At 37.1% G+C, this 24780-nt stretch overlaps 1 protein-coding gene across 3 annotated transcripts in view; it reads right to left on the reverse strand.

The window, feature by feature from the left end:
- MYOM1 (myomesin 1) overlaps positions 1-24780 on the reverse strand; it is a 153361-nt gene that overhangs the window by 37853 nt on the left and 90728 nt on the right. For all 3 annotated transcript variants that reach the window (XM_040479292.1, XM_040479291.1, XM_040479290.1), the window contains 4 exons: positions 22955-23151; positions 15783-15909; positions 12468-12652; positions 9712-9826 (listed from right to left, as the gene is read on the reverse strand). In XM_040479292.1, coding sequence (XP_040335226.1) covers positions 9712-9826; positions 12468-12652; positions 15783-15909; positions 22955-23151 — 624 coding nt within the window. The remainder of the gene's footprint in view (positions 1-9711; positions 9827-12467; positions 12653-15782; positions 15910-22954; positions 23152-24780) is intronic.

Below are 24780 nucleotides of genomic sequence, written 5' to 3' on the forward strand. Positions count from 1 at the left end.
TTCCCTTTAGGTCTGTTAATATTTTCTTTATATATCTTGGTGCCCCTATTATGGGTGAATATATATTTAAATGCCCTTGTCTATTATTACAGTCTTTGTTTTAAAGTCTATTTTTTTCTGGTATGAGTATTGCTACTCCAGCTTTCTTTTCATTTCCATTTGCATAGAATGTCTTTTCCCATCCCTTCCCATCAGTCTTTGTGTGTCTTTAAATCTGAAGTGTATCTTTAGATCTGTAGACAGCACATAAATGGGTCTTGTTGCGGTGTTTTTGTTTGTGTGTGTGTGTGTGTGTGTGTGAGAGAGAGAGAGAGAGAGAGAGAGAGAGAGAGAGAGAGAGAGAGAAAGCAGGGAGGGGCAGAGGGAGAGGGAGAGAGAATATTAAGCAGGATCTACAACCAGCCCAGTATGGAGCCCAATGCAATGCTTGATCCCATGACAGTGAGAGCAGGACCTGAGCCAAAATAAAGAATCAGATGCTTAACTGACTGAGACAGTCAGACGCCCTAAAATGGGTCTTGATTTTTTTTTTTAGCCATTCCACCACTCTATATCTTATTTTTATTTTTTAAAGTTTATTTATTTATTTTGAGAAAGAGAGGGAGAGAATGAGAGAGAGAGCAAGCACATGGGCAGGGGAGTGGCAGAGAGAGAGGGAGAGAGAATCCCAAGCAGGCTCTGCACCATCAGTGTGGAGCCTGACGTGAGGCTCAAACCCACGAACTATGAATCGTGATTTGATCCAAAACCAAGAGACAGATTCTCAACTGAATGAGCCACCCAGGTGCCCCTTCCACCACTCTATCTTTTGATTGAACAGTGTAGTCCATTTACATTTAAAGTAATTATTGATAGAGATGTTCTTATTGCTATTTTGTGCATTGCTTTCTGGCTGTTTTGTAGTTCCTCTCCGTTCCTTTTTTCTTCTCTTTCTCTCTTCCCTTGTGGTTTGATGGTTTTCTTCAGAATTATATTTAGGTTTCTTCTCATTTTTTAAATGTATTTACCATAGGTTTTTGCTTTGTAGTTACTGTGAGGTGCATATATAATTTTCTATGTATATAACAGTGTGTTTTGAGTGATAGCAACTTAAATTTGAACATATTCCAAAACTTTACATTTTTCTCTCACCCACACATTTTTATTTTTGATGTCACATTTTACATCTTTTTATTTATGCATCCCTTAACTGATTATTGTAGTTTTAATTAATTTTAAATATTTTTGTCTTTTAACCTTCATACTTGCTTTATAATGGATGTATCCACTATCTTTACTACATATTTACCTTTTCCAGTGAGATTTTTACTTTGTTATATATTTTCTTATTATTAATTAGTGCCATTTCTTTTTGGTTTTGAGAAGTCTCTTTTAAATTTCTTGCAAGACTAGTTTAGTGTAATGAACTTTAGCTTTTGCTTATCTGGAAAACTCTTAATCTCTCCTTCAATTCTGAATGATAACATTGCCAGGTAGAAAATTCTTGGTTGAGAATTTTTTTCTTTCAGCATTTTGAATATGTTGTGCCACTCTCTTCTGGCTCACAAAGTTTCTGCTGAAAATTTTGCTGATAGCCTTATGGGCTTTCCCTTGTACACAATAAGTTGTTTTTCTCTTGCTACTTTTAAGAGTCTCTCTTTAATTTTTAACCTTCTAATTACAGTGTGTCTTAGTGTGAATTTCTTTGGGTTCATCTTATTTGGAACTCTCTGGGCTTCCTGAACTTGTATGTCTGTTTCCTTCCCCAGATTGGGCAAGTTTTCATCTGTATTTCTTCAATAAGTTTTCTGGCCCTTTCTCTTTCTCTTTTCCTTCTGGGACCCCAATACTGCAAATGTTATTCCTCTTGATGTTGTCCTAGAGATCCCTTAAGGTATCTTCATATTTTTAAATTCTTCTTTCTTTTTACTACTCTGTCTGGGTGAGTTCTATTGCTTTGTCTTCCAGCTCATTGATCTGATATTTGGCTTCATCCAGTCTGCTGTTGAATCCCTCTAGTGTATTTTTCAGTTTAGTTACTATATTCTTCAGCTTTGTAACTTCAATTTGGAATTTTACCTATATTTTCTGTGTCTTTGTTGAGGCTCTCACTATGTTAACTCATTGTTTACCTGAGTTCAGTGAACCTCTTTATGGCCATTACTTTAAACGCTGTATGAGGTATAATGCTTATCTCCGTTTCATTAATGTCTTCTTCTGATGTTTTGTCTTATTCTTTCATTTAGAACATAATCTTCTGTCCTTTAATTTTTTTTTTTCCTGACTCTCTGTGTTTGTTTTTATGTATTAGACAAATCAGCTACTGCTCCTGGTCTTGAAGGAGTGGTCTTGTGTAGATGTCATGTGGAGCCCAGAAGTGCAACCCCTTCTGACCACCAGAGCTAGATGCTCAAGGGACATTCCTTTTTTGGACTGCATATACTCATGTTCTGTGGCAGGTCTGTGTCTACAGCTGGGCTGTGGGCAGGGCTGGTGTCTGGGCCAGCTGCAATACATGGCTGTGCTGTGGCATTGTTCAGGTGTCTGAATGGCCAAATTTGATCCCAAACTCATGCAACTTGAAGAATAAGAAAACCTTGCTTAGTTGCTATCTCAATTGTCCCAATTACTGAGAGAAGACTATAGAATTATCTTGTTGACTTATTATGGAGAATTAATTTTCATAAAGTAGTTGGAGGTCTTTTGTGAAAGTATGAAGTGAAAGAAAAGATGCTATTTTAAAGTCCCAGGTGATACATGTGTTTCTACCTTAACCTGTAAGTCTTACATCATTACCTTATAGCTGGGTTCTAACATAAGAAATGTACTAATTTATACTTTTAGAAAAATATATAATTTTTTGGAAGTCTTAGATTAAAATTTATAATTTGAAATTAAGTAATTGCTTAGAGAGACAAAATGAGAAGGATTAGATGTAATGTAAGCTAGTATCTAAGAGAGTTTCCTCATCTGTGAGACTTTTCTTGATTAATCATGTCAAAGTACATGGTAGACTACATATATAGCGGGCAGAAAAACAGGCATGAACATTCTTCAATTTATGCACACATAATTTTGGCTATAGTAAGTACTATTAGTTGATTTATATGGATAAAAGGAAAAATAAAAAATAAAGCTATATTTGGCACTTAATGTTTAAAAATCAAATACTCGCTAAGACCCGTATTTGATTGGATTTCATTTTTCAAAAAATAATATTCGTGTTTAATTTATCAACAACAGGATTAAAGTATAAAGAGCAGGGGTTTTGTGTTCCATATTTTCCATACATATTACATATGCAAGGGACTGGATTGAAAAAAACAGATTTAAAAGAAAAATGTCAGTTTAGAATTGCAATGTTTGCCTTATTCAAACTTATCTTGGTAAAGATTAAGTATAATACCAATATTTTGATAAACAGACAAGTGAAATAAAAGCACCAACAAGAAAGTATTCTAGTCACAATGGGTTTCCTACTTAATTTTATACCCAGATTTGAAAGGTTGATCTCTTCCATGACAAATCAGTAACATGTCAACTGGCTCAAATTATCACTCTAGAAGTAATCATCATCTCAAGCTTTTGAAAAATCAAATTCACTACAAATATTTCAAATACTAGTTATATAAGCCTATTTCTTGAACCCCGTAACAATTCTCATTAGGACATTGCGTTTAGTCAAAGTAACACTTCAAAGAAAGAATGCAATTTAAAAACATTTTGTAAACAGAAAATAAGTTCATTGTCTTAAAATGCTCAGCAAGTTATAGCTTGTTCTTATTTGTGACATCAATTACAATGCTGATGCTATCCAATCTTTCAATGCTTTTCAAATTCAAAGCTTTCCATTACTGTTTAGTTTTAATTAATTTGTTAACATAGTTCTTTGAATAAAGATATTTTAAAGAGTGACTTAGTAAGCCAAGTACTTTACAATAGTACCATAACAGGAGATTGATTGAAAATTCCTTTGGAAAAAAAGGTAGAGTTTTCCTGTGTTCTTTTACAGAGAAAATGGTGTTTTGGGAAAATACTTTAAAGAAATTATATGGGACAACAAAGAATAAATGTGAGGAGTTTAAAACAAAAAGATGTATCTTGGAAAATTGAAAACAACTGAAAAATGAGCTCAGAGTTTCTCGTATCTGAAAAGGAAGGATATGTTGGCTTGTATATTCCTCTTTGTATGAAAAAGGAAATCACTACGGTCATCTGGAAAGGCTAATTTTTCCACATGTTAAAATCTAAGAGGAAGTTTATGGGGCGCCTGGGTGGCTCAGTCGGTTAAGTGTCAGACTCTTGATTTAGGCTCAGGTCACGATCTCATGGTTGGTGAGATGGACCTGGTGTTGGGCTCTATGCTGATAGTTTGGAGACTGCTTGGGATTCTCCCTCTCCTCTCTTTCACCTCACCAAACCCAGGCACGCGCTCTCTTTCTCAAAATAAATAAATAAACATTAAAAAAAAAAATAAGAGGAAGTTCCGCAGTGGAATTCCTTAAATAAAGAAGTCCTTAAAATACACTGGGCAAAAAATTCCATAGCAATTTTCAAAAAGATATATGACATTCAAATGGGTGATTCTTTTTATAAATACTCTAGAAAAACAAGAGCAAAAGTAACGCCAGCATTTCTAATAGGCCCCAGGCTAATCCACCTAACAATGCCCATGTAGAGGGACCTGGTGTGGTGTCAGAGTAAGAAAGCTGTAGCTATGACATCCTCGAATTTTCTTTTTAGAATGTCCCATGGCCTAATTGTTTTTTGTCAGGTACTGAGCTACTGTCAGTTCACAGCTGAACTCATAAATGTCTGAAGAGCCAGCCACATTCTCTAAAGTTGATTAATGTATGATCAAAATGGTTCAGATATTTGACAGGTAGGCAGTAAATTTGATATGCTGCTGTCATATTAAAGGCTTCTCTGTGGATATTCTCATCTGGATGAAAGGCCATCTTACTTTCCCACATAGCTGGCACTGGAAAAGTAGACCAAAATCTGTCAGGACTTAGATTTTCTCAAAAATGACCTGTGAATCTTTGAACATGAAGCATTTGGTTAAGAACACAAGATATTTGGCCATAAAAATGAGAGGTTACTTTGGTCTAAAAAGGATTTAAGAAGAGTTGTCTTGAGTCAGCTGCCTCAATCCTACACAAATCCTACATATGGACACAGGGATATACCAGATTGTGTGGAATGGCATTTTAATGGTCCCTTCAGGCTTGCTACCACACTCAATATGTGAAAGAGGTAAGGTACAGCCCAGGGCTAAAATGAATGATTTGGAAATTAACTGTCCTGCTTTTCTCTCTTCTTCAAAAAATGATTTAAAAAAATAAAATTTAAAAGCTAAAATGAAATCACAGTAAACTGTTCACTTTCCCATATATTTCATAATCTGGTATGCAGATTTTTTCATATAATTTAGTCTTTAACATCAGCATTAATAGATCACTTTTACAAGCTTTAGTTATTTGTCCTCCATGGTGTGTGTGTGTGTGTGTGTGTGTGTGTGTGTGTGTGTGTGTGTGTCTGGAGAGTGGGACAGAATAGAAACAGATAGAAATGAATTAATGTAATCAGCCACATATGATAACTTAGCTCCCTATGTTTAAGACCAGAACTACAGGGTTAACCTATCACTTTGCTGTCCACATTGTGGCCTCCATTACAAAATATCTAGCGTTAAGTTTATACTCTGTGGCTATAAAACAGAGTCATACTCACTGGCCAAAACATAGTAGTCCTTCATTATTTTTTCCTTGAAACAAATGATTATCACACACCAGGTACTAGGCCCTCGCATACAGGGAGAAAAGACACAGTTTCTGTTTTGAAGGAGCCTACAGTGTAACACAGTTTACAACCCTGGTTTCATTCTAGAATTACCCAAACACCTAAACAAACAAACAAAAATGAACCTATGCCCAGACTCAGTCCTGGAGATTCTGATATAATTGGTCTGCAATGGAGTGTGGAATGAAGTCAGTATTATCAAAAAGTTCCTAGCATGATTCTAATGTATATTGAATTTGAGAACTACTGTTTTAATGGGTGAAAGAGAACAGTTAATAAGCAAATACAAATGAATATTTCTAAATTACGCCAGTTGAGTCTAACAGTCAGCTTGGTTTCCAGCTTCAGAATCCTTTAAAACTCTACCTCCAGGCTACATTTGCTTTCTTGGTCCTGCCAGGTTCTAGGACCAAGCAAGTTTTAGAAACTGGAATTGGCTAACTCAACCCCAGCTCATTATTCCCTCTAGTTCTTCTAACTACCTCCCTCCTAGTGACTAAGTCCTAACTTCTGGTAACCCAGGTCCTGCTTGGGACTCTGCCTTGCATTTGGGTCCTCCTGCCCATCACCTGAATTCTCCTGCCTGCTGGTGAGTCACTGGTAAAAAAATACCTGCAGCCTGTACCACCAATTATTTGTTGCTGGCCAGATCACCTGCCACACCTTGGCAGGTCTCTCTCTTATCTCCCATCTAACCAGGCTCACTTTACCTCCCCCTCTACCCAGGCCTGATGCAATCAGCAAGACACTATTTGAAAAATATCGAATATCGAGAATAGAAGTGCATCCATCTTATGTACCAACAAATCTACACTCGATATTTTACAGCGTATTCTTCTTTATAGGCTTTTCTAGCTTAATAGACTTCTTGGTAAAGCATGATACACTTAGTCCATTTTTCTGGATCATCATTAGCAGCACAAATGGACTTTCTGGCTGTGGCTGAGCTACTCTGCTGGCATATTCATTGACTTCAAAGGGAGACCAGTGATCCTCTCAGTCCTGGTGGATTAAGTTAACTTTTAACACAAATTCAAATTACACTTGAGGTATCTTGTTAGATGTATTTGAGGTTTGCTGTTACATGATAAGCTTTATTTTCTAGCTGAAATTTTAATAATGCATTCCAAAAGAAGCTGTTCTTCTGAAATAGCAATCCAAATTACACATTCCAAATCTTGAAATTGATAACATGCCTTCCCACCCCTGCCCTATCCATTCTAACATAAAATAAATATCTGGGTAAAAATAAAATACTGGTATTTAACAAAATTATTAAATATAGACAACCTTACACTACACATAAGTGTTTACAGGGAGTTATGAAACCCAGTTTATAGCCTGTTCAGGTATGACAAATACTTTATGAATGTCTGTCATAGCTGTCATCTCACACCATGGTGTAAAGTCTGGGTTTTCCACTAGATTGTAAACCCAGTATACAATGATGATATCATATTCCTCTACTCCTGCTGCCCATGCAGCACCTGATTAATTGTAGGTGCTGAAGAAATCTATATTCCAAGAATGAATGTGCCTGTTGCATATGAACAAGTCCAAGTGTCTCCTGGTTTTGGGGCTTCTTCATGGTGAAGCACTTTGACATTGTGCATCGTAGGATTGTGTCCTAAGCTGTGAGCCAGAGAATGGCTTAATCTGGTGCTGTTTAGTGGATCAGTGTCTGCAACTGCTCTTTGTAGTTATATTCTGAGAATGGAATGGGCCCCCAAAATGACTTGTGTTGCTTTATTACAAATCAGTGAAACAAAACTCTTCACCCAGGAACTCACCAGAAGATCATTCTCTGGTGGTAAAATTTCCATAGTGATAGCTTTGTTAATGTCAGGCCAGGCCATCTGCTATTCTGAGGCTATTGATGTGAAAATAAAAAATCAATTTAACCTTCCTTCAGTTAATCTGATTTGGAATCCACTGCTTCCAGGGTGCTTTTAACTTATCAATGACTAGGTTAAGAGTTCACCTTCATGGTAACCTAAATGTTGTTCTTACAAGGGTCTGCAGTTGGATCCTTTTGCATGTTGGCCATTTGGCATTTTCTATTCCCTTACAGTGGGCAACTGCAGAGTCTGATTCCTACAGGAATATATATCCTGGTGTCTTCGTGTGTTGCCTTTTATGTGTGTTTCTAGCATTTTCCTATTTTCTTATGGGATTTTCTAAAAGGTACTTATATGAGGTGTGGCACTCTCTCCAGACAACTTGCACACTTGTGTATAAGGTCACTTTCACACCCCAGTCTTAGAGGGTAGTTATAAGAGTAGTTGAAAGCAGGTTATGAAGTGATAGGATGACAGGGGTAGATATTTCCTAAAAGTATACTTTTGATATACTTTTCAAGTAACTTGTAGTGAGATCAAAGGTTTCTATGTTTACTTTCTTTCCTTGTCGTAAAAATAAATATTACATTACATACCCAGCCTTTATTTTAATCTGAAAATAACTGGTTAATACTTTTTTATCCTCTTTCATTTCCAATGTTTAAAAAAATTTTCCTTAATGTTTATTTATTTTGAGAGAGAGAGAGGGAGAGTGCAAGCAGGAAAGGGGCAGAGAAAGAGGGAGAGAGAATCATAAGCAGGGTCCATCCTGTCAACGTGAGCCCAACACGGGGCTCAGTCTCATCAACCATGAGATTATGACCTGAGCTGAAATCAAGAGTCAGACGCTTAACTGACTGAGTCACCCAGGTGCCTCATTTTAAAAATATATTTATTGATTTATTGGCACAATATCATGTTAATTTCAGGTGTACAACACAGTGATTCAATATTCTCATGCCTTAAGAAGTGATCACCTCAATAGGCCTAGTTACCATCTGTTACTATACAAAATATACAAAATTACTGACGATATTCCCTACACTGTATATTACAGTGCTTCCTTTTATGTAACTTCTATGAACTGAAATATATAATAACTTTGAAAAGTAATAGAGATTAAATGACTAAATAATAATAATGTAATAATCTGAAGTTATTTGCACAGTAAACATTGTAAAATTTGTTTACATAATAAAGGGGAAGACTATCTTCTCTAGTCTAATCATGGTGTTTCTTGAAACTGGGAAGTGAAAGCGCCTCCACTCTATAGATCATCCAGTTAAAACTGCTGTTGGTTTAATCCAGGGGTCAGCAAAATGTGGCCTGTAGGCTAAATTTGTCCCATTGCCTCCTTTTGTATGGTCTGCAAGCTAAGAATGGTTTTTACATTTTTAAACAGTTGAAAAAAATCAAAAGACAATATTTCAAGACATGTGAAAATTATTTAAAATTTAAATTTCATAATACATGTAATATATAATGCACATAACTGGCACAATAAAATTTTATTAGAACACAGCCATGCACATGAGTTTATGTATTATCTATGGCTGCTTTTATGCCATGGCAGAGTTGAGTATTGTGACAGGGACCATATGGCCACAGAGCTGAAAATATTTACTATCTGGCCCTTCACAGAAAACATTCACTGACCCCTGGCTTAACATAATAGTTACAATTATATAAATTCTGCTTTTGTTTAAGAATCATGCTTGCTCACTGGGCTGTTCCAGCTTCTCCTATGACTGGGCAAATTACTCTTACAGGACTTAATGGCCAAGGAATAATGCCATAGGAATGTATACTTGAAAGAGTCGGTCCAGGAAGTGTAATTTGATCAAGAACTTCCTTGTTTATAGGTGTAGACCAGAATAGCCCTGGATCATTTCAAACCTGGCTTACCCCTATCCTGAGAGCACCTTTGATGCAATAAATGACTCATGTCTGAAAGCCAAACTTATCAACTATTCAACTGGCATATGTTGATAATTTTAAAAATTAGGAAAAACATAGAAAGTAAGGTTGAATGTTACTTTGGTATCTTACAAAGATGAGATTAACTTTAATTTTAAAAAAAGTAAAAGCCTACCTGGACGGGTTTCTGCCACAACAGGCCCAGCAAGGTCAGACGGCTTGCCGACACCCACCTGATTTATGGCTCGGACACGGAACACGTAGCTGGCACCCTCCTTGAGGCCTTGCACCTGGAAGAAGCAGGTACAGAAGTGATGGGTGTTCTGTGTCATTTAAACAGAAGTGCTCTTCCTCTGTAAATACAATTTAGGTGTGTAGCCCAAATTCTCCCATTCGTGGAACTATATCTCCCATCCATACTGAAATTGACCAGATTAAACTTTTTTTTTCAGGTTAAACTTTTTATTTATTAATTTTTATTTTTTTAAATGTTTATTTTATTGGGGTGCCTGGATGGCTCACTTGGTTGGGCGTCTGACTTTGGCTCAGGTCATGGTCTCCCGGTTTGTAGGTTTGAGCCCCGTGTCGGGCTCTGTATTGTCAGCTTTGAAGCCTGGAGCCCACTTCAGATTCTGTGTCTCCCTCTCTGCCCCCTCCCTGCTCGTTCTCTGTCTCTGTCTCTGTCTCTCTTGAAAATAAACATTAAATAAAAATTTTTAAAGTGTTTATTTCAGTTTTGAGAGAAAAAGTGAGCACTAGCAGGGGAGGGGCACAGAGAGAGTAAGGGAGAGAGAATCCCAAGCAGGTTCTGCACTGTCAGTCCAGAGCCCAATGTGGGTCTTAACCTCACGAACCATGAGATCACAACCTGAGCCGAGATCAAGAGTCAGACACGTAACTGAGCCACTCAGACACCCCAGATTAAACTTTTTAACATGTACATTTTTTTCTCCAGTTCAGACTTGAAAATTTTCTGAATATAAAATATCTGGAAGAGTGAATCTACATCTCAATGGGTATGGAGATTACAGGACATCTCTACTTTTTTATGTCTATATTGTTTGGATTTTTCATTGTGAGCCTGTGTCAGCTTTATAATCAGAAAAGTCAATAATTCTATTTTCACTTTAGAAACTGTGGACAAACTCTAAGATAATTTCCTCACAGAACATTCACTTCCCGAGTTGTGAGGCACATTCATTTTATATCAAGTCAAACTCTCTCTCTCTCTCTCTCTCTCTCTCTCTCTCTCCTATATTTGCCTTTCTACTTTTTGTTTTTTTAAATGAGTGAACTTAACCATTCTTTGATAGGTTTAAACTCTATTATTTTTTCTTTCTGCCCCTCCCCCCTTTTTTTCTGGGCGTTTGATCCCCTTTGCTTGGCTTCTCATCCTTGTTTTGCTTCACCTGAGTCAAGTCCAACTTCAGCACTTGGGATCCAGTGCTGTGCAAACTGGGGAAGTGGAGATAATCCTGGCCATAAACACATACCACCACCATCCAGGATGTGTCTGACTTTCATTTTACACTACCCTTTGGCCTTCTGACTCATTTGAAGAACCAAACAGCATGCTACCTTCCTGCCCTTCCTTTACCTTTTCTCTTCCCCATGAAATGTGACCTTGCCTACCTCCTCAAGGTTTTGTAAGGGGCTGGGGAACTCACTGGCATATGCTAAGATGTCACATTTAAAGGTCATCTCTCTTGGAAGATATATTTATATTTTTTTATGGGGACAGTAGATACCTTAACCTTTGAAAGTGGCTGATAGATGGTATGGACTTTAGTCCACAGAGGCAGGTCAATGGTAGAGATCTTTTAAATTTTTTTTTCAATGTTTTTATTTATTTTTGGGACAGAGAGAGACAGAGCATGAACGGGGGAGGGGCAGAGAGAGAGGGAGACACAGAATCGGAAACAGGCTCCAGGCTCTGAGCCATCAGCCCAGAGCCCGAAGCGGGGCTCGAACTCACGGACCGCGAGATCGTGACCTGGCTGAAGTCGGACGCTTAACCGACTGCGCCACCCAGGCGCCCCGGTAGAGATCTTTTAGAGCAGGCATACTCTGAATATCTTCCAAGGTCCACCATCTAGGCAATGGCTTATTCTGCCAACAGGTATTTCTATATGACTATGGTGAAGCTACCCTTCATCCTAAGTAATAAGAGCTAGAATCATACGCCCCACAGTTTCTGAAGCCCTAGTATGGATTCAGGGTCTCCAGGTGCCAAGGGTGACATAGGGGAAAACATTCTTTGAAGATATCCATTTGGTACAAGCGAGATTCAGTGGCTTTAGTAGAACAGTCTTTGGTAGATGAAGTTAGGAATTTGTTCAGTTAGAGCACTTTAAAGGAATCTGGAAGGCAAAGGCACAATTAAGGGTGAGGATTAGGTCAAGAGTTGAGTGAATTCATTCCACTGGCCTCTGACAGCTCATGTGACACAAGCATGAGGAAGCCTGTGAAGTGAGACACAGCATGACCCAAAGGAATCCACAGGTAAACACTTGCCGGCATGAACACTAGGAAAATAGCACACTCAAAGCAAAAACTATCCTCAAAAAAAAAAGAAAAAAAAAATCAGAGGTGGAAATGTGAAAGTCACCTTTCTAAGACTGTAAGTAACAAAAATGTGAGGTAGGTAAGTATAGGCAAGGAAGGAAAGAAGAGGGAGAAGGGAGCTTGTGGATGTTTTCCAGAGGTAGGCTAAGGGATTCAGGTTAAATAGAACCAAATTGCTTTAAGCATCAGAAACTGCCCCCACCCCCAACCACTGCCAAATGGAAACTTACCAGGAGCCCAATATATGAAACAGACCAAAGCAGAAATGTTGTATTCTATCTTGCTAATTTTAAAGTTAATACCATTAGAGGAGCATTTCTTCTTTAAAACAAAAAAGTGTTCCTCAAAATATGAGCACACTCTTACCCTCAGGTATGTGTTTTTAATAGCTGCCTCATTGAGTCCTCGCCATTGGTCATCTTTGGCACTGGCCTCCTTCAAGTCCACAAAGTAACCAGTGACTGGAGTCCTTCCAGAGTGGATCGGAGGCCTCCACTGCAGAACTAGGGAGGTTTTCCTGACTTCACTACACTTGACACTGTGTGGGGGTCCTGAGAAAGAGAAAGAGACCAATACATAAAAATCATGATGTATATGAAAACATTCAAATACGTGTAAATCTAGAACCACATTTAAAGTCTTAAAGCTGAATCCAGTGTTTTTCTTTTGTAAAATCTACCATTCCTTTAGAAATAGGTATTTTGTGGTCATTTCAGATCAAGTTTACTCAATGGCTCTACATCAACCCACTCAGTCCCTTTATGAGCAGTAGGTGGTTAGGGGCCAGTTCAAGGTGCCCCTCAGAGGCTGGATGAAAATTTGCCTTCAGGGTGTCCTTGGCCCTGTGGTCCTCACCTTTCATCAGAACACTTTAACGTGGTTGCAGATTCAATTTCAGATTATTTTTCTATGGTAATCTGAAACTTTTCCTAAATCTCAAATAAGGAGGAAAAAAGCAACTCTATTTGATGGCATGTGAATATATATAGTGATATTTCTTTTATAGGAAAAAGGAATATATTACCAAAGAGCTCCCCTCTGGAGGGAAATCTTTCCCATAAAGCATATATCCCATCTAGGACTTAAACCAAACTACCATTACAGTTTACAAAGAACTTTCATCAAAACAGATACAATCAATCCCGTGAGCCCTGAATCTGTGCTAAACACTGCTAGATACTTATTTATTTATCCCATTCATCCTTAAGACAATTAACAGAAAGCTCAGAGAAGCCAAATAACTTGATCCACCTGTTCAGGAAGAGAGAAAAATGTTCTCCCTGTCCATGTGCTCTTTGCACTCTTGGGAGAGTCCAAACTACTAAGTGATTTCCTACATCTTTCCATGACCACCAGCTAGCTGGTGATATTTGTAGATGATATATTTTCTTTTTTCCTGTCCTTTAAAAAAAAATAAGTGATTCCTAATCAATCAATTAAAATCCCTGAACTGACCCACAGTGCCCTAAAAAGCCAGCTACACACACAGACTCTACCATGCTGTGCCTTGGCAGTTTGCAATTGATAGTTCAATATTTGTTGGGTCCTGCACCTTGGCTTAACAGTCACAGAACTGTGTCAGCCTTGCCTTCTGACAAGGTAAGAGGTTTAAATAATGTGGTGATAGATTTAAATATTAACATCAATACCTTATACTAGTGTGTCATGTTCTGTTTTGCAAAGGGCTTTTAAACTATTTTATTTTTTTTTATTTTTTATTTATTATTTAAAAAAATTTTTTTTACATTTATTTATTTTTTTTGAGAAACAGAGTGAGACAAAGCATGAGTGGGGGAGGGGCAGAGAGAGACACAGAATCCGAAGCAGGCTCCAGGCTCTGAGTAAGCGGTCAGCACAGAGCCTGATGCAGGGCTCGAACCCACGAACTGTGAGATGACGACTTGAGCCGGAGTTGGACGCTCAATCGACTGAGCCACCCAGGCACCCCTAAACCATTTTCTTGTGTCATCCTTGGAACCCAATGAGGCATCCAAACACTTAGCACTCACCCTGCAACCTCTTTTGCTAACTATATCTCTTTGAATCAAACATTTCCCACAGGCCTGCTCAGAATTTCATAGTCTCTGGTCACTCATGTTTTAACTTTATTCAGGAATTACAGAATTAAAAAAAACAGATCCGCTTTCATGTAGGTGACAGAAGGAGCTTAAGAAATATCAACCGGCTTAGTGGAGGTACAAGGAAAGGCAGCATGTTTGCGTCTTATATTTACTGAAGTTGAGTGAGTGCTTGAGCTTCTCTTGGGTTCCTCTTGTAATTTTTTATTCACACTTGATAGAGAAGTCATGCAGATAAACACTCACTAAGTGAAGGCAAAATGATGGTTCTTCAAGGGCACTAGGATTTCAAATAGAGGAAGAGGGTGGCATTAAGGACAAAGCTGGATCCACCCAATATGTTCCCGTGTGGCCTTGTGTTCTAATGTGGTCAATACTGGTGCTATACCAGTTATTACATATGTTGGATATTAAAGCCAAGTGGGAGAATCTAGTCATCCTGTGGCACTTACTGGATCTCTGAAGTTAGTACTGTTGGAAGCAAAATGAAATCATCTACCAAATACATTAACATTGTTAGTTTGAAGCCTAATGGCTTCATACATTTGTTTGTATTCAATTTTTTAATTTGGTCAGTGTTGTAGCTGTATGAGTTTTTAAAAGCATAGGTAAATGTTTCTGCCTTCTTCCATTTTCTTCCCTGTTCAGCCAACTACTCACAATGGCAACCTCCAAAAGAGACTACTTCCAGCCAGGTACCAGTACCTTTGTTATGATGCAGAGTTGGGACAAAGGTGTAGAGAGAGCAAAAGGACTGGAGAAGTGAAGAGAGATAAGTGGAGAAAGTCTATGGCTTAAGTCCTAGGCAGGCATGTTAAGTCCACCTACATGACATAACAAAGAGCTGGCAGCAAGGGAGGAGAGAGACACCAAGGAAGAGGAGACATATTGGCTGAGCCCGGAGAGAGAGATTTTGAGCAGGTTGACAAATGAAAGGTTTCAGTGCAGTGGGAGAATGCATGAGAATTAAGGAGTGCAGGAAGAAGTTTCTGAGATACTTTGTTGGGGGATATGAATTGGATGGCCTTCAGCGGTCTTTAAGAAGCACAAGTAAAAAATCAGAATTTTCTTTTTTTTAAAAAAATTTTTTTAACGTTTATTTATTGTTGAGACAGAGAGAGACAGAGCATGAACGGGGGAGGGTCAGAGAGAGAGGGAGACACAGAATCTGAAACAGGTTCCAGGCTCTGAGCGGTCAGCACAGAGCCCGACACGGGGCTCGAACTCACGGACCGCGAGATCATGACCTGAGCCGAAGTTGGCCACTTAACCGACTGAGCCACCCAGGCGCCCCCAGAATTCCTTTTCAATGATCATGTGGCACTCCTATTTTGTGCTTCTGTTAATCCTATTCCAAGCAGAGGGATAACTATGAGGGCTCTCAGATGTATTTGGAATACAAGCACAAGAAATTATACTTTATTTTATATAGGTACCTATTATTTAATAGGATTATAAAAATATTTTAACTAAACATAAGGGGTCAAGAGAATTCTTTTCCCTTAGGAGTTGTTTACATAGCACTTAAATGTAGTTCCAAGTTGTAGTTTCTTTTGGAAGCAACCCCAAGCCTCACTGCTGAGATACGGTTAATATAGTTTACCTGGAACAGCAATGGTCCACTCTTCACATTTGAAGCATGCACTTACTGCTGAGGGCACTCCCAACCCAGCAATGTTCATGGCTGCCACTTGGAACTGATACACCATGTTTTCCTTCAAGTTGCTAATCTGCAACACAACATCACAGAGAGTGGATGTTGATTCATGTTTGTTTTTTAAAGTTGTTCAATATTTTATTTACTTACCTCCTGCACTGGATACACCCTGAGGTGACCCCCAATGAGTCATACCCTTTTGTAATCTCCTCCCCTTGAGTGTGGGTGAAGCCTGTCACCTGCTTCAAACCAAGAGAATATGGCAAAGGTATTGGAATATCAGTCCCATGATTGTTGTTCCATCATATGGAAAAGGAGGAGGGATATTATAGATGTAATCAAGGTCTCTACTTAGTTTATTTTTGAGTTCATCTAAAGGGAGATGATCCTGGGTAGGCCTGATTTAATCAGATGAAAGCTCTTAAAATGGGGTTTGGGACTTTCTTAATGAGAACACTCTCCTGATGGCCTGGAAGAAGCAAATGTCAGGTTGAGAAATGCCTAGCCACTCACATTTGGAGAAGGGCAGTCTGTAGGAGCAGAGGGCCCCAGCCTCAGAGCTGAAGGAACTGAATTCTGCCAGCAATTGAATCAGTTTGCAAGAGGAACTCAGCTCCAGATGCAAATGAGCCCAGGTGACACCTAGATTAAAACTTTGTGAGACGGGGAGCAGAAGCCCCATCTGAGCCATATGTAGACTCCTGACTTGCAGACACTGCGATATAACAAATGTGAGTCTTTTCAAGTCACAAAGTTTGTGGTAATTTGCTATGCAGCAATAGAAAATTAATGCTTGTACAGACAAAAATTAAGAGAATTCTGAACTAGGAATCAAAATATTTAAAATCTTGTTGTTTTTGTGCTCCTTACTGAGAGACCTAATATTTTCTATATCCCTCAGAAGAAATTGGGTTGTTGTACATATATGTGATAAAATAAGAAAGGTGAAAACATTTGCAAAATAGAAATGACAGAATATACTAGTGTGAAAAAAAATCCGTGGACTATGAACAATCCTTTGAGCACTAAAAATACTTAATAAATGGAGGTATTGATGTAAACACCTGAGTTAACAAAGTTTACCCATTGTATGACTTAAGACTACACAAGACAAATATATATCTCTGATCCAGTCTACTCCTGACTTGATCATGAAGTCATAAGTTCATCTGCAAGAGGGTGTATTGCCAGTTATTTAGGGTACAAGTAGAATACAATGGCTATATGTTTTGGTAACAGAATAATACAAACTCCCTTTTTGATTCACACACACATACATATACTCCCTTTAAGAAGGGGAAATCTTGTTAATTAAGAGGAAACTATCATGTAGATAACTTGGATCTAAAAGCACTTTATTCAGGTACCAGCTGTTCTGGGGCTCCGTTTGTGTGAACAACTAGTCCAATTTTCCTGGATTATGGGGTTTCTAAGGATGTAGGCAGTTTAGTGCTGAAACTAGGAGAGTCCTAGGCAAACTGGAAAAGTTGGTCATTCTAGGCTTAGGTGAAATACTGTGGCATGGGACTTCTATTTCTGGCAATGGTGAACTAGGCTATAGAGATTAATCACCCTGCTAAAAAATTAAAAAACACTAGTTAAAAATATCTTTTTTTTTTTTTTAATTTTTTTTTTTCAACGTTTATTCACTTCTGGGACAGAGAGAGACAGAGCATGAATGGGGGAGGAGCAGAGAGAGAGGGAGACACAGAATCGGAAACAGGCTCCAGGCTCTGAGCCATCAGCCCAGAGCCCGACGCGGGGCCCGAACCCACGGACCGCGAGATCGCGACCCGGCTGAAGTCGGATGCCCAACCGACTGCGCCACCCAGGCGCCCCTAGATAAAAATATCTTTTAAAAATCTTCTCAAAAGCATCAAATTAGTGTCAAGATGTTACAGAATTATCAGGCCAGCATAAAGGGAAATAGGGAACAAAGAGAGATAAATGAAACATCGAAGTGGCTTTTACTTTGGGGAACTGGCCAATAAAAAAATTTTTTTTGACCTTTGGTTTTGATTATCTGACAAGTAGAGGGACTCAGAAATCAAAGCCTAGAGCCAAACCAAAAAGGAGATAATAAAAGGGAACCCTCTACAATTAAGCTGGAACCCCAAAGGGTTTTACTCTTTGGGATAAAGTTGAATTAGAAATCATTCTGCCTTCATACAGTGTAAATTCACATTGCTTGACTGTCCAAAAAATTAAAGCCTTATACTTGATTTAAGAAAACACTGAACATGGGGTATCCCCAGGTACTTTGCAAAAGCAAATACATATTTTCTCCAGAGAAAGATGCCTTCATGCTAAACCTCAAATTATTAATGCAAGTAATATTTTAAGGACAATGAGCATCACATAATCAAGGATAACCAAGCAAAGAAAACAAGATACCATGAGCAAGACAACAAAACCAGTGATAACAGATATAGACCTGCAAAGATATTAGATGATGTAATCATCTGACATAGATTAGAAAAACAGCTATGGTTACTATGTTTTAAATATAAAATACAAATTTAAAATATCTGCAGGAGAGAGCAAACTATAAAATATTTTGTAAAATATGACTTATGAAAGGGAAAATACAATAAGAAAAAAATAACGGGATGTGATTAACAGGAAATCAGATGAAAAGAAGAGCAACTTTGTAAACTAATAGAAATTATAAGAAATTACACAGACCACAGTGGAGAAAGACACAAAGATGGGAAAGAGAGAAGAGCGATTAATAGACGTGGAAGATAGAATGAGAACGCCAAATGCATGTTAACTAGAGCTTCAGGAGAAGAGGGGAGAGAAGGGAGCAGCAACAATATTTTAGGAGATAGTGGCTTAGAGTTTTCCAGAAAGATCTTCCTGAAAAAATCCAACCCACAGGTTAAAAATCCTCCTCCTGTCACAATCCTTGGAAGAGACATTGTTAAAAACCTATACCTAGACACATACTACTTCAACTGTAGCACACCAAAGAGTCAGTGAAAATATTAAAAGTTGTCTAAGAGAAAAGACAAATAATCTTCCAATGAGCAGACTAAAAGCTGACATGTTGAGGTGCCTGGCTGGCTCAGTTGGTAGAGCATGTATCTCCTGAACTTGGGGTTCTGTGTACCCCACATTGAGTACACAGATTACTTTTTAAAAAAATCTTAAAAAAATAAAAATAAGAGCTGACATGTCAGTGGCAACAATGAGCCAAAAGACAGTGAAATTATACCTTTAAAGTGTGAAAGAAAAGAACTACTATTATATAATGTTTTATCCAGAAAAAAATTTTTGAAGAATGAAAATAAAGTTATTTTCAGATAAACGTGAAGAGTATGTATCTTCAGAATACCCTCACTAAAGAACATTCTAAACTATTTAATTTAGACAAAAGGAAAGTAATCTCAAATGGAAGGCCAAAGATATAAAATCAAATAAAATGTAAAATATGTAGATAAATCTAAATAATTATTGAGATAAAACAATAATAACAATACTTTGGGATTCAAAAAAAGACTTAACACACACAATAGCATACAAGTTGGGAACTGGCTTAAGGTATTTTGAGGCTCTATGTTTCTCAGACAAGGGTAAAACAATAGAATAAATTCAGACTGGATTGTTAATTTGCTCACGGTAATTTCTACAATAACCACCAAAAACAAACCCAGAAACTAGTAGTAACATTACTCTAGTTAAATGACAAAGACTCTCAGGTAGGAAAAAATACATAACCCTATACTATTTTTAAAAGACACATATAAAGCATAAAGTTAAAGATAGATAGAAAGTTAAAGGATGAAAAATTATATACCATGCAAACACCAACCAAAAGAAAATTGGTAAGTTTCTATTAATAACAGATAATATAGACTTTAAGGAAAAACACATTGTTAGTGATACAGAAAGTCACTTCATATGCATCTAATAACATCCCTTCAAAATATATAAAGCAACATTTTAATTGGGTGAATTTTACAATATGTGAATTATATCTCAATAAAGTGAGATTTTCCTGGAATTTTCACTTCCAGTACTATCCTTGTCAGGTATTTATATCAAATTCATTACAGTCTCAGGGTAATTTCATTCATGAACATAGAGGCAAAAATTCCTAAACAATAATAAGCAAAAAAAAAAAAAAAAATCAAGTAATATACAGACACAGTATACATAATGTCCAGTTTGGATTTATGCCAGGAACGCAAGGTTGTTTTAACATTAGACAATTAGTAGAATATACCACATTAAAACTCAAGAGAAAAACTGTATAACCATATCAATAGATTCAGAAAAAAATTTTATAATTTAAATTAATTCTTAACTAGGAACAGAAGGAAACTTCCTTTAGTTGATAACAGATGTCTATCAGACACTGATAGTAAATATAACATTTAACAGTGAAATGTTGAAAGGTTTTCTTTTAAGATAAAGATCAAGTCTAGAATGACCAAGACCACTACTTCTATCAACATTTTGTAAAGACTCTAAGCAGAAAGTTAAGAAAATGAAGCAAAAAATATAAAATTTGGAAATGAAGAAGTAAATTGTCATTTGCAGATGATATGATGATACATAAAAAATCAAAAAGAGTTCATAGGTAGCTTTTTGAAATTATGAGACAATTTAGCAAAAAACCTATACATAACAATGACATGTAAAATCAATGTATAAAAATTAGGTATATCTGTATATTCCAGCAATAACAAAATGATATAAAAATATACTATTTAAACACTGAAAATATGTAACACCTATAAATAAATAACATGATGTGTAGGACTTCTATGGAGAATTATAAAACTTTATTGAGAAACTTTAAAGAAGACCAAAATAAATGGAGAGAAATATCATGTTCATGTATTAGAAGATTTAATATTTTAAAAATGTCAAGAGCGCCTGGGTGGCTCAGTTGGTTAGTCCAACTCTTGATTTCAGCTCAGGTCATAATCTCATGGTTCATGAGATTGAGATCAGGCCCCTAGCCGAGCCCCTTGTTGAGCCCTACCTTGGGCTCCTTGCTGTCAGCAGGGAGCCTGCTTGGGAGTCTCTCTCTTTGCCCCTCCCCCACTCCTGCACTCATTCTCTCTCTCACAAAATAAATAAACATTAAAAATATATTTTAAGATATCAATGATTCCTCAATTTCTTTGTAGAGTCAATACAATCCCAATCAGAATTTTAAAATGTTTTTGTTTAATTTAATTTTTCTTATTATATTTTCTTTTGCTTGTCTTAGTTTTTGGTAGAACTTGGTAACCTAATTCTACAATTTATATCAAAGTGCAAAGGGCTAAAAATAGCCTTGGAATAAAAAAATAAACAAAGATAATTTGATCTACCAGTTATCAAATTTACTATAGAGTGGTAATGATTAAATTAGTGTGGTACTGGCCCAGTAGACAAACAGACCAGTGGAACAAAATAGAGAATATGGAAGCAGACACTCGCATCAAAGAAACTTGATACATGATACAGATAGCCTAGCAGAATAGCTGCAATTTTCAATAGATAATGCTGGGACAACTGAAAACCCATGGGGGGAAGTGAATGTTGACTTTTACTTTACACCACACACAAAATTTATAGGTGAAGTAATGACTTTAATGTAAGTGGCAAACCATAAAACTTTGAGAAGGTAATCTAATACAATATCCCCATGACCTTCAATAGCGAAGGCATCTCTTGAAAAATGGGTGCGGGGGTACAGCAATCACTAATGACAAAGCCAATGCTGTTAAGTCTGGCCACAATAAATCTGACATTAAAACTAGTGTCATTACCATAGGAAGAAGAAAATGCCAGCCAATAAATGGGAGAAGATAGACGCAGATTCTACAGCTACCAAGGATTTAAACTCAGAATATATAAAGAACATCACCAGTCAGTAAGAAAACCTAGTAGAAAACTGGCAAAACCTTTGAATAGGCATGTTATAAAAGGAGATTTCAAGTGGAATATGTATATACAGGAAGAGATGTTCAGACTCATTTGACACTTTGACTGTCAAAACTGAGAATGTGTGAATATAGCAAGTGTTAGAAGGATGTGCAACAATGGGAATTCTCATACTCTTTAGAAAAACAGTATAGAATTATCTACTAAAATTGAAGACAAACAGACTCTCTGGACCAGCAATTCTACTTTTAGATAATAACCTACAGAAACTAGTGCATGTATGTGCCAGCAGATGCAAACAAAAATGTTCATAGCTACACTGTTTGATACAGCTATGAATGCAAAAATGCCTGAATATCAATCAATAACTGAATGGAAAAGTAGATTGTGAGATGGTCCTATGATAGAATACAACACAGTAATGAAGTCATAGCTACACATTGACCTGGAAGAATCTTAAAAACATAATTTTATTTTAAGTATTCTTGTTTTATTCTTTATGTGTTCAGTATGTGTGTGATATTTCATAAATTTTAAATGTTAGATTTAAAAAGCGTGGCACTGAGTTAGGGAAAGCATTCCCCCAGCCTCGCCCTGCTCTTGCCCCCACAGCTTGGGGTTCTGTGAGTACTAGGAGGTGGTAACTTTCCTCCAGCTGACAATGCTCTAAAGAGGGGGGGCATAGTTGTGGCAACAGTAAGACCCTTCAAGTGTGCTGAGATGGGCAAAGCAGTGAAGAAGGGAAACTTGTGGGTAGACACATGTGAACCATCCCTTCATGGGGGACACTTCACAAGTGGTGAGCTGAGTCTGACCCCCAGGCCCATGTCCCTTTATCCTTTGTCATTTGAACACTGAAAGTTAAAAATCTAGTCATTTGGATCCTGGGACCCTTGGTGCTAGTGGCATATTGGTTACAGATATTTCATAAGTCTTGAAATAAACACTAATTTTTATAATAGATATACATTTCACAGTAAATGTTCTGGGAAGTTATTGCTTATGCGTATGAATCAGAAAATACAAATCCTTCCTGGTCAGATCACTTCTACTTACCTTATATGACTTACCGTATATGACAATGACAAAACTCATGTCATTGCAGACAGTGGACCCTGGAGTAATGACATGAATCATTTACAAGGTGCTGGGTGTGTAGGTGAGTGTGCATGGTGTGCAAGTGACCGTGTCATCATATACATGACACTCCACACTACAGAAGGTCACACATTTACCTTATATGCCTCATCACTGACAGCTTTGATGTTGGCTTCTCTCCATCTTCCCGGTACCCCGTCAATTACCTCACGATAGTTCACATAATAGCCAGTAATTTCAGCCCCTCCACTCTTATCTGGTTGCTTCCATCCAAGAACCATCGAGTCACGACAACTTTCAAGACAAGTGATATCATAGGGTGGCGATGGTGCCGCTGTTGCAATATGAATCGCTCGTGAGTAGACAGAAATGCATTTATGATTCTATGTACATTAAACTCATGTCATTAGTACCATGTGAGAGGGCACTAGGCTCTTGCAGTATGAGACTAAATTGTGAGACTGATCAGTAACTTGGCATCCAATCTGGTGTATGAGAAAAAAGCCAACACACAGTAAAAAGGGCACTGCAATTATTATTGCAAAGATAAAAAGAAGCTGCCCCACCCCTCCACGGAAGAATAATTTTTGAAATACTAACAGCAAGATGGTGCAATAATATGAAAAGTGATTCTGTTACCCGTAAGAAGACATCTTTTCCCCAAGATATATATTTTTGTTTCTTTATGTAGTTTTGTTTCTATTTGCTCCTTGAGGAAAATGAAATGTGTATATTAATTTCTCCCTCAATTTCCTTACTGAGAATTTCCATATTATTTCCAAAAGGATAGCATTTCACCATTTGGGCATACATACCCTTGTGAGACCTTACAACTAAACAAGTTCTGTCTACACACAGGACAAATCTTATTCTGGAACTCAGCTAAATGCCACCTTAAAAAAAAATTTTTTTTTAAAGCCAGGCACAATCTGCCATGTGATTTTTCTCTTATTACATAATACTTTTTGCTGCATTATTTTTAATCTGATGTTGGACTATTATTCATATAGTACAAAATACTGAATAGTTGTCACTGTGTTTATTAGTGCATAACCAGAAATACATGTGGACGATGTTTTAAAAGACTTACTTCATTTATGTGGCTTTGCTGATCAACTTTTCACCTAACTGCTAAATTATGGTTTTCGATAAAGAAAGAGAAGGTGAGATGGTGGAAAGAAATCCATCTAGATGTGCAATAACATCAGAAAGAGTTTTCTAAATATTTATTTGGATTACAGGAAAAAAAGAACTATTTATTCTTATTCAAAAGATTCTCAGAACAATAAAGATTTTTAAAATAATACATGTGTTTCTCTTTCCCCTCACCAACCTCCTTCATTCTTTACATTAAAAAAGAAATTTCTCTCTCTCTCTCTCTCTCTCTCTCTCTCTCTCTCTCTCTCTCTCTCCCTATTACAGAGCAATGTTGAATGTGAATTCTCAAATGAATATCCCATCTCAAAGTTGAAGGGACAATAAAGGTGTCAAAAAAAATACATTACAGAAGTTAGGGGTAGGGTAGTAATAGGGGGTGGAAGACAGGCATGCTATAGTTTGTCAGTATATGCTTATCATTTCATTTTTATTTGATAAGAAAAATACTGTCTCCTAGAATATATAAGACACAAGTATCAAATATCCTAATCAGAAAATTCTGAGCTTACTGATAAATAGTCTTAAAACAGTTCTGGGAATGTGATTCATAAATCATAGAATTTAGCTTTATATGATTATAATACCCTATTAAACTTTTCACGGCAACTCAGAGAGATAATGTTACTCATATTCATTTGAATTAAATATGAAGGATAACTTGAACACCTGAAGATAAACAATGGAAGTTAATAACTATGATCCTGACTAAATGTGACTTCTTTGTAAAATATTTTTCCTATACATGTACTGAACATAAACATTTCAAAGGACCTCACATAGGCTGTGATTCTCAAATTCTTTGTGC

This window comes from Herpailurus yagouaroundi, unplaced genomic scaffold (assembly GCF_014898765.1).
Source record: "Herpailurus yagouaroundi ecotype Mexico unplaced genomic scaffold, PumYag 142, whole genome shotgun sequence".
NCBI classification, from domain to species: Eukaryota; Metazoa; Chordata; class Mammalia; order Carnivora; family Felidae; genus Herpailurus; species Herpailurus yagouaroundi.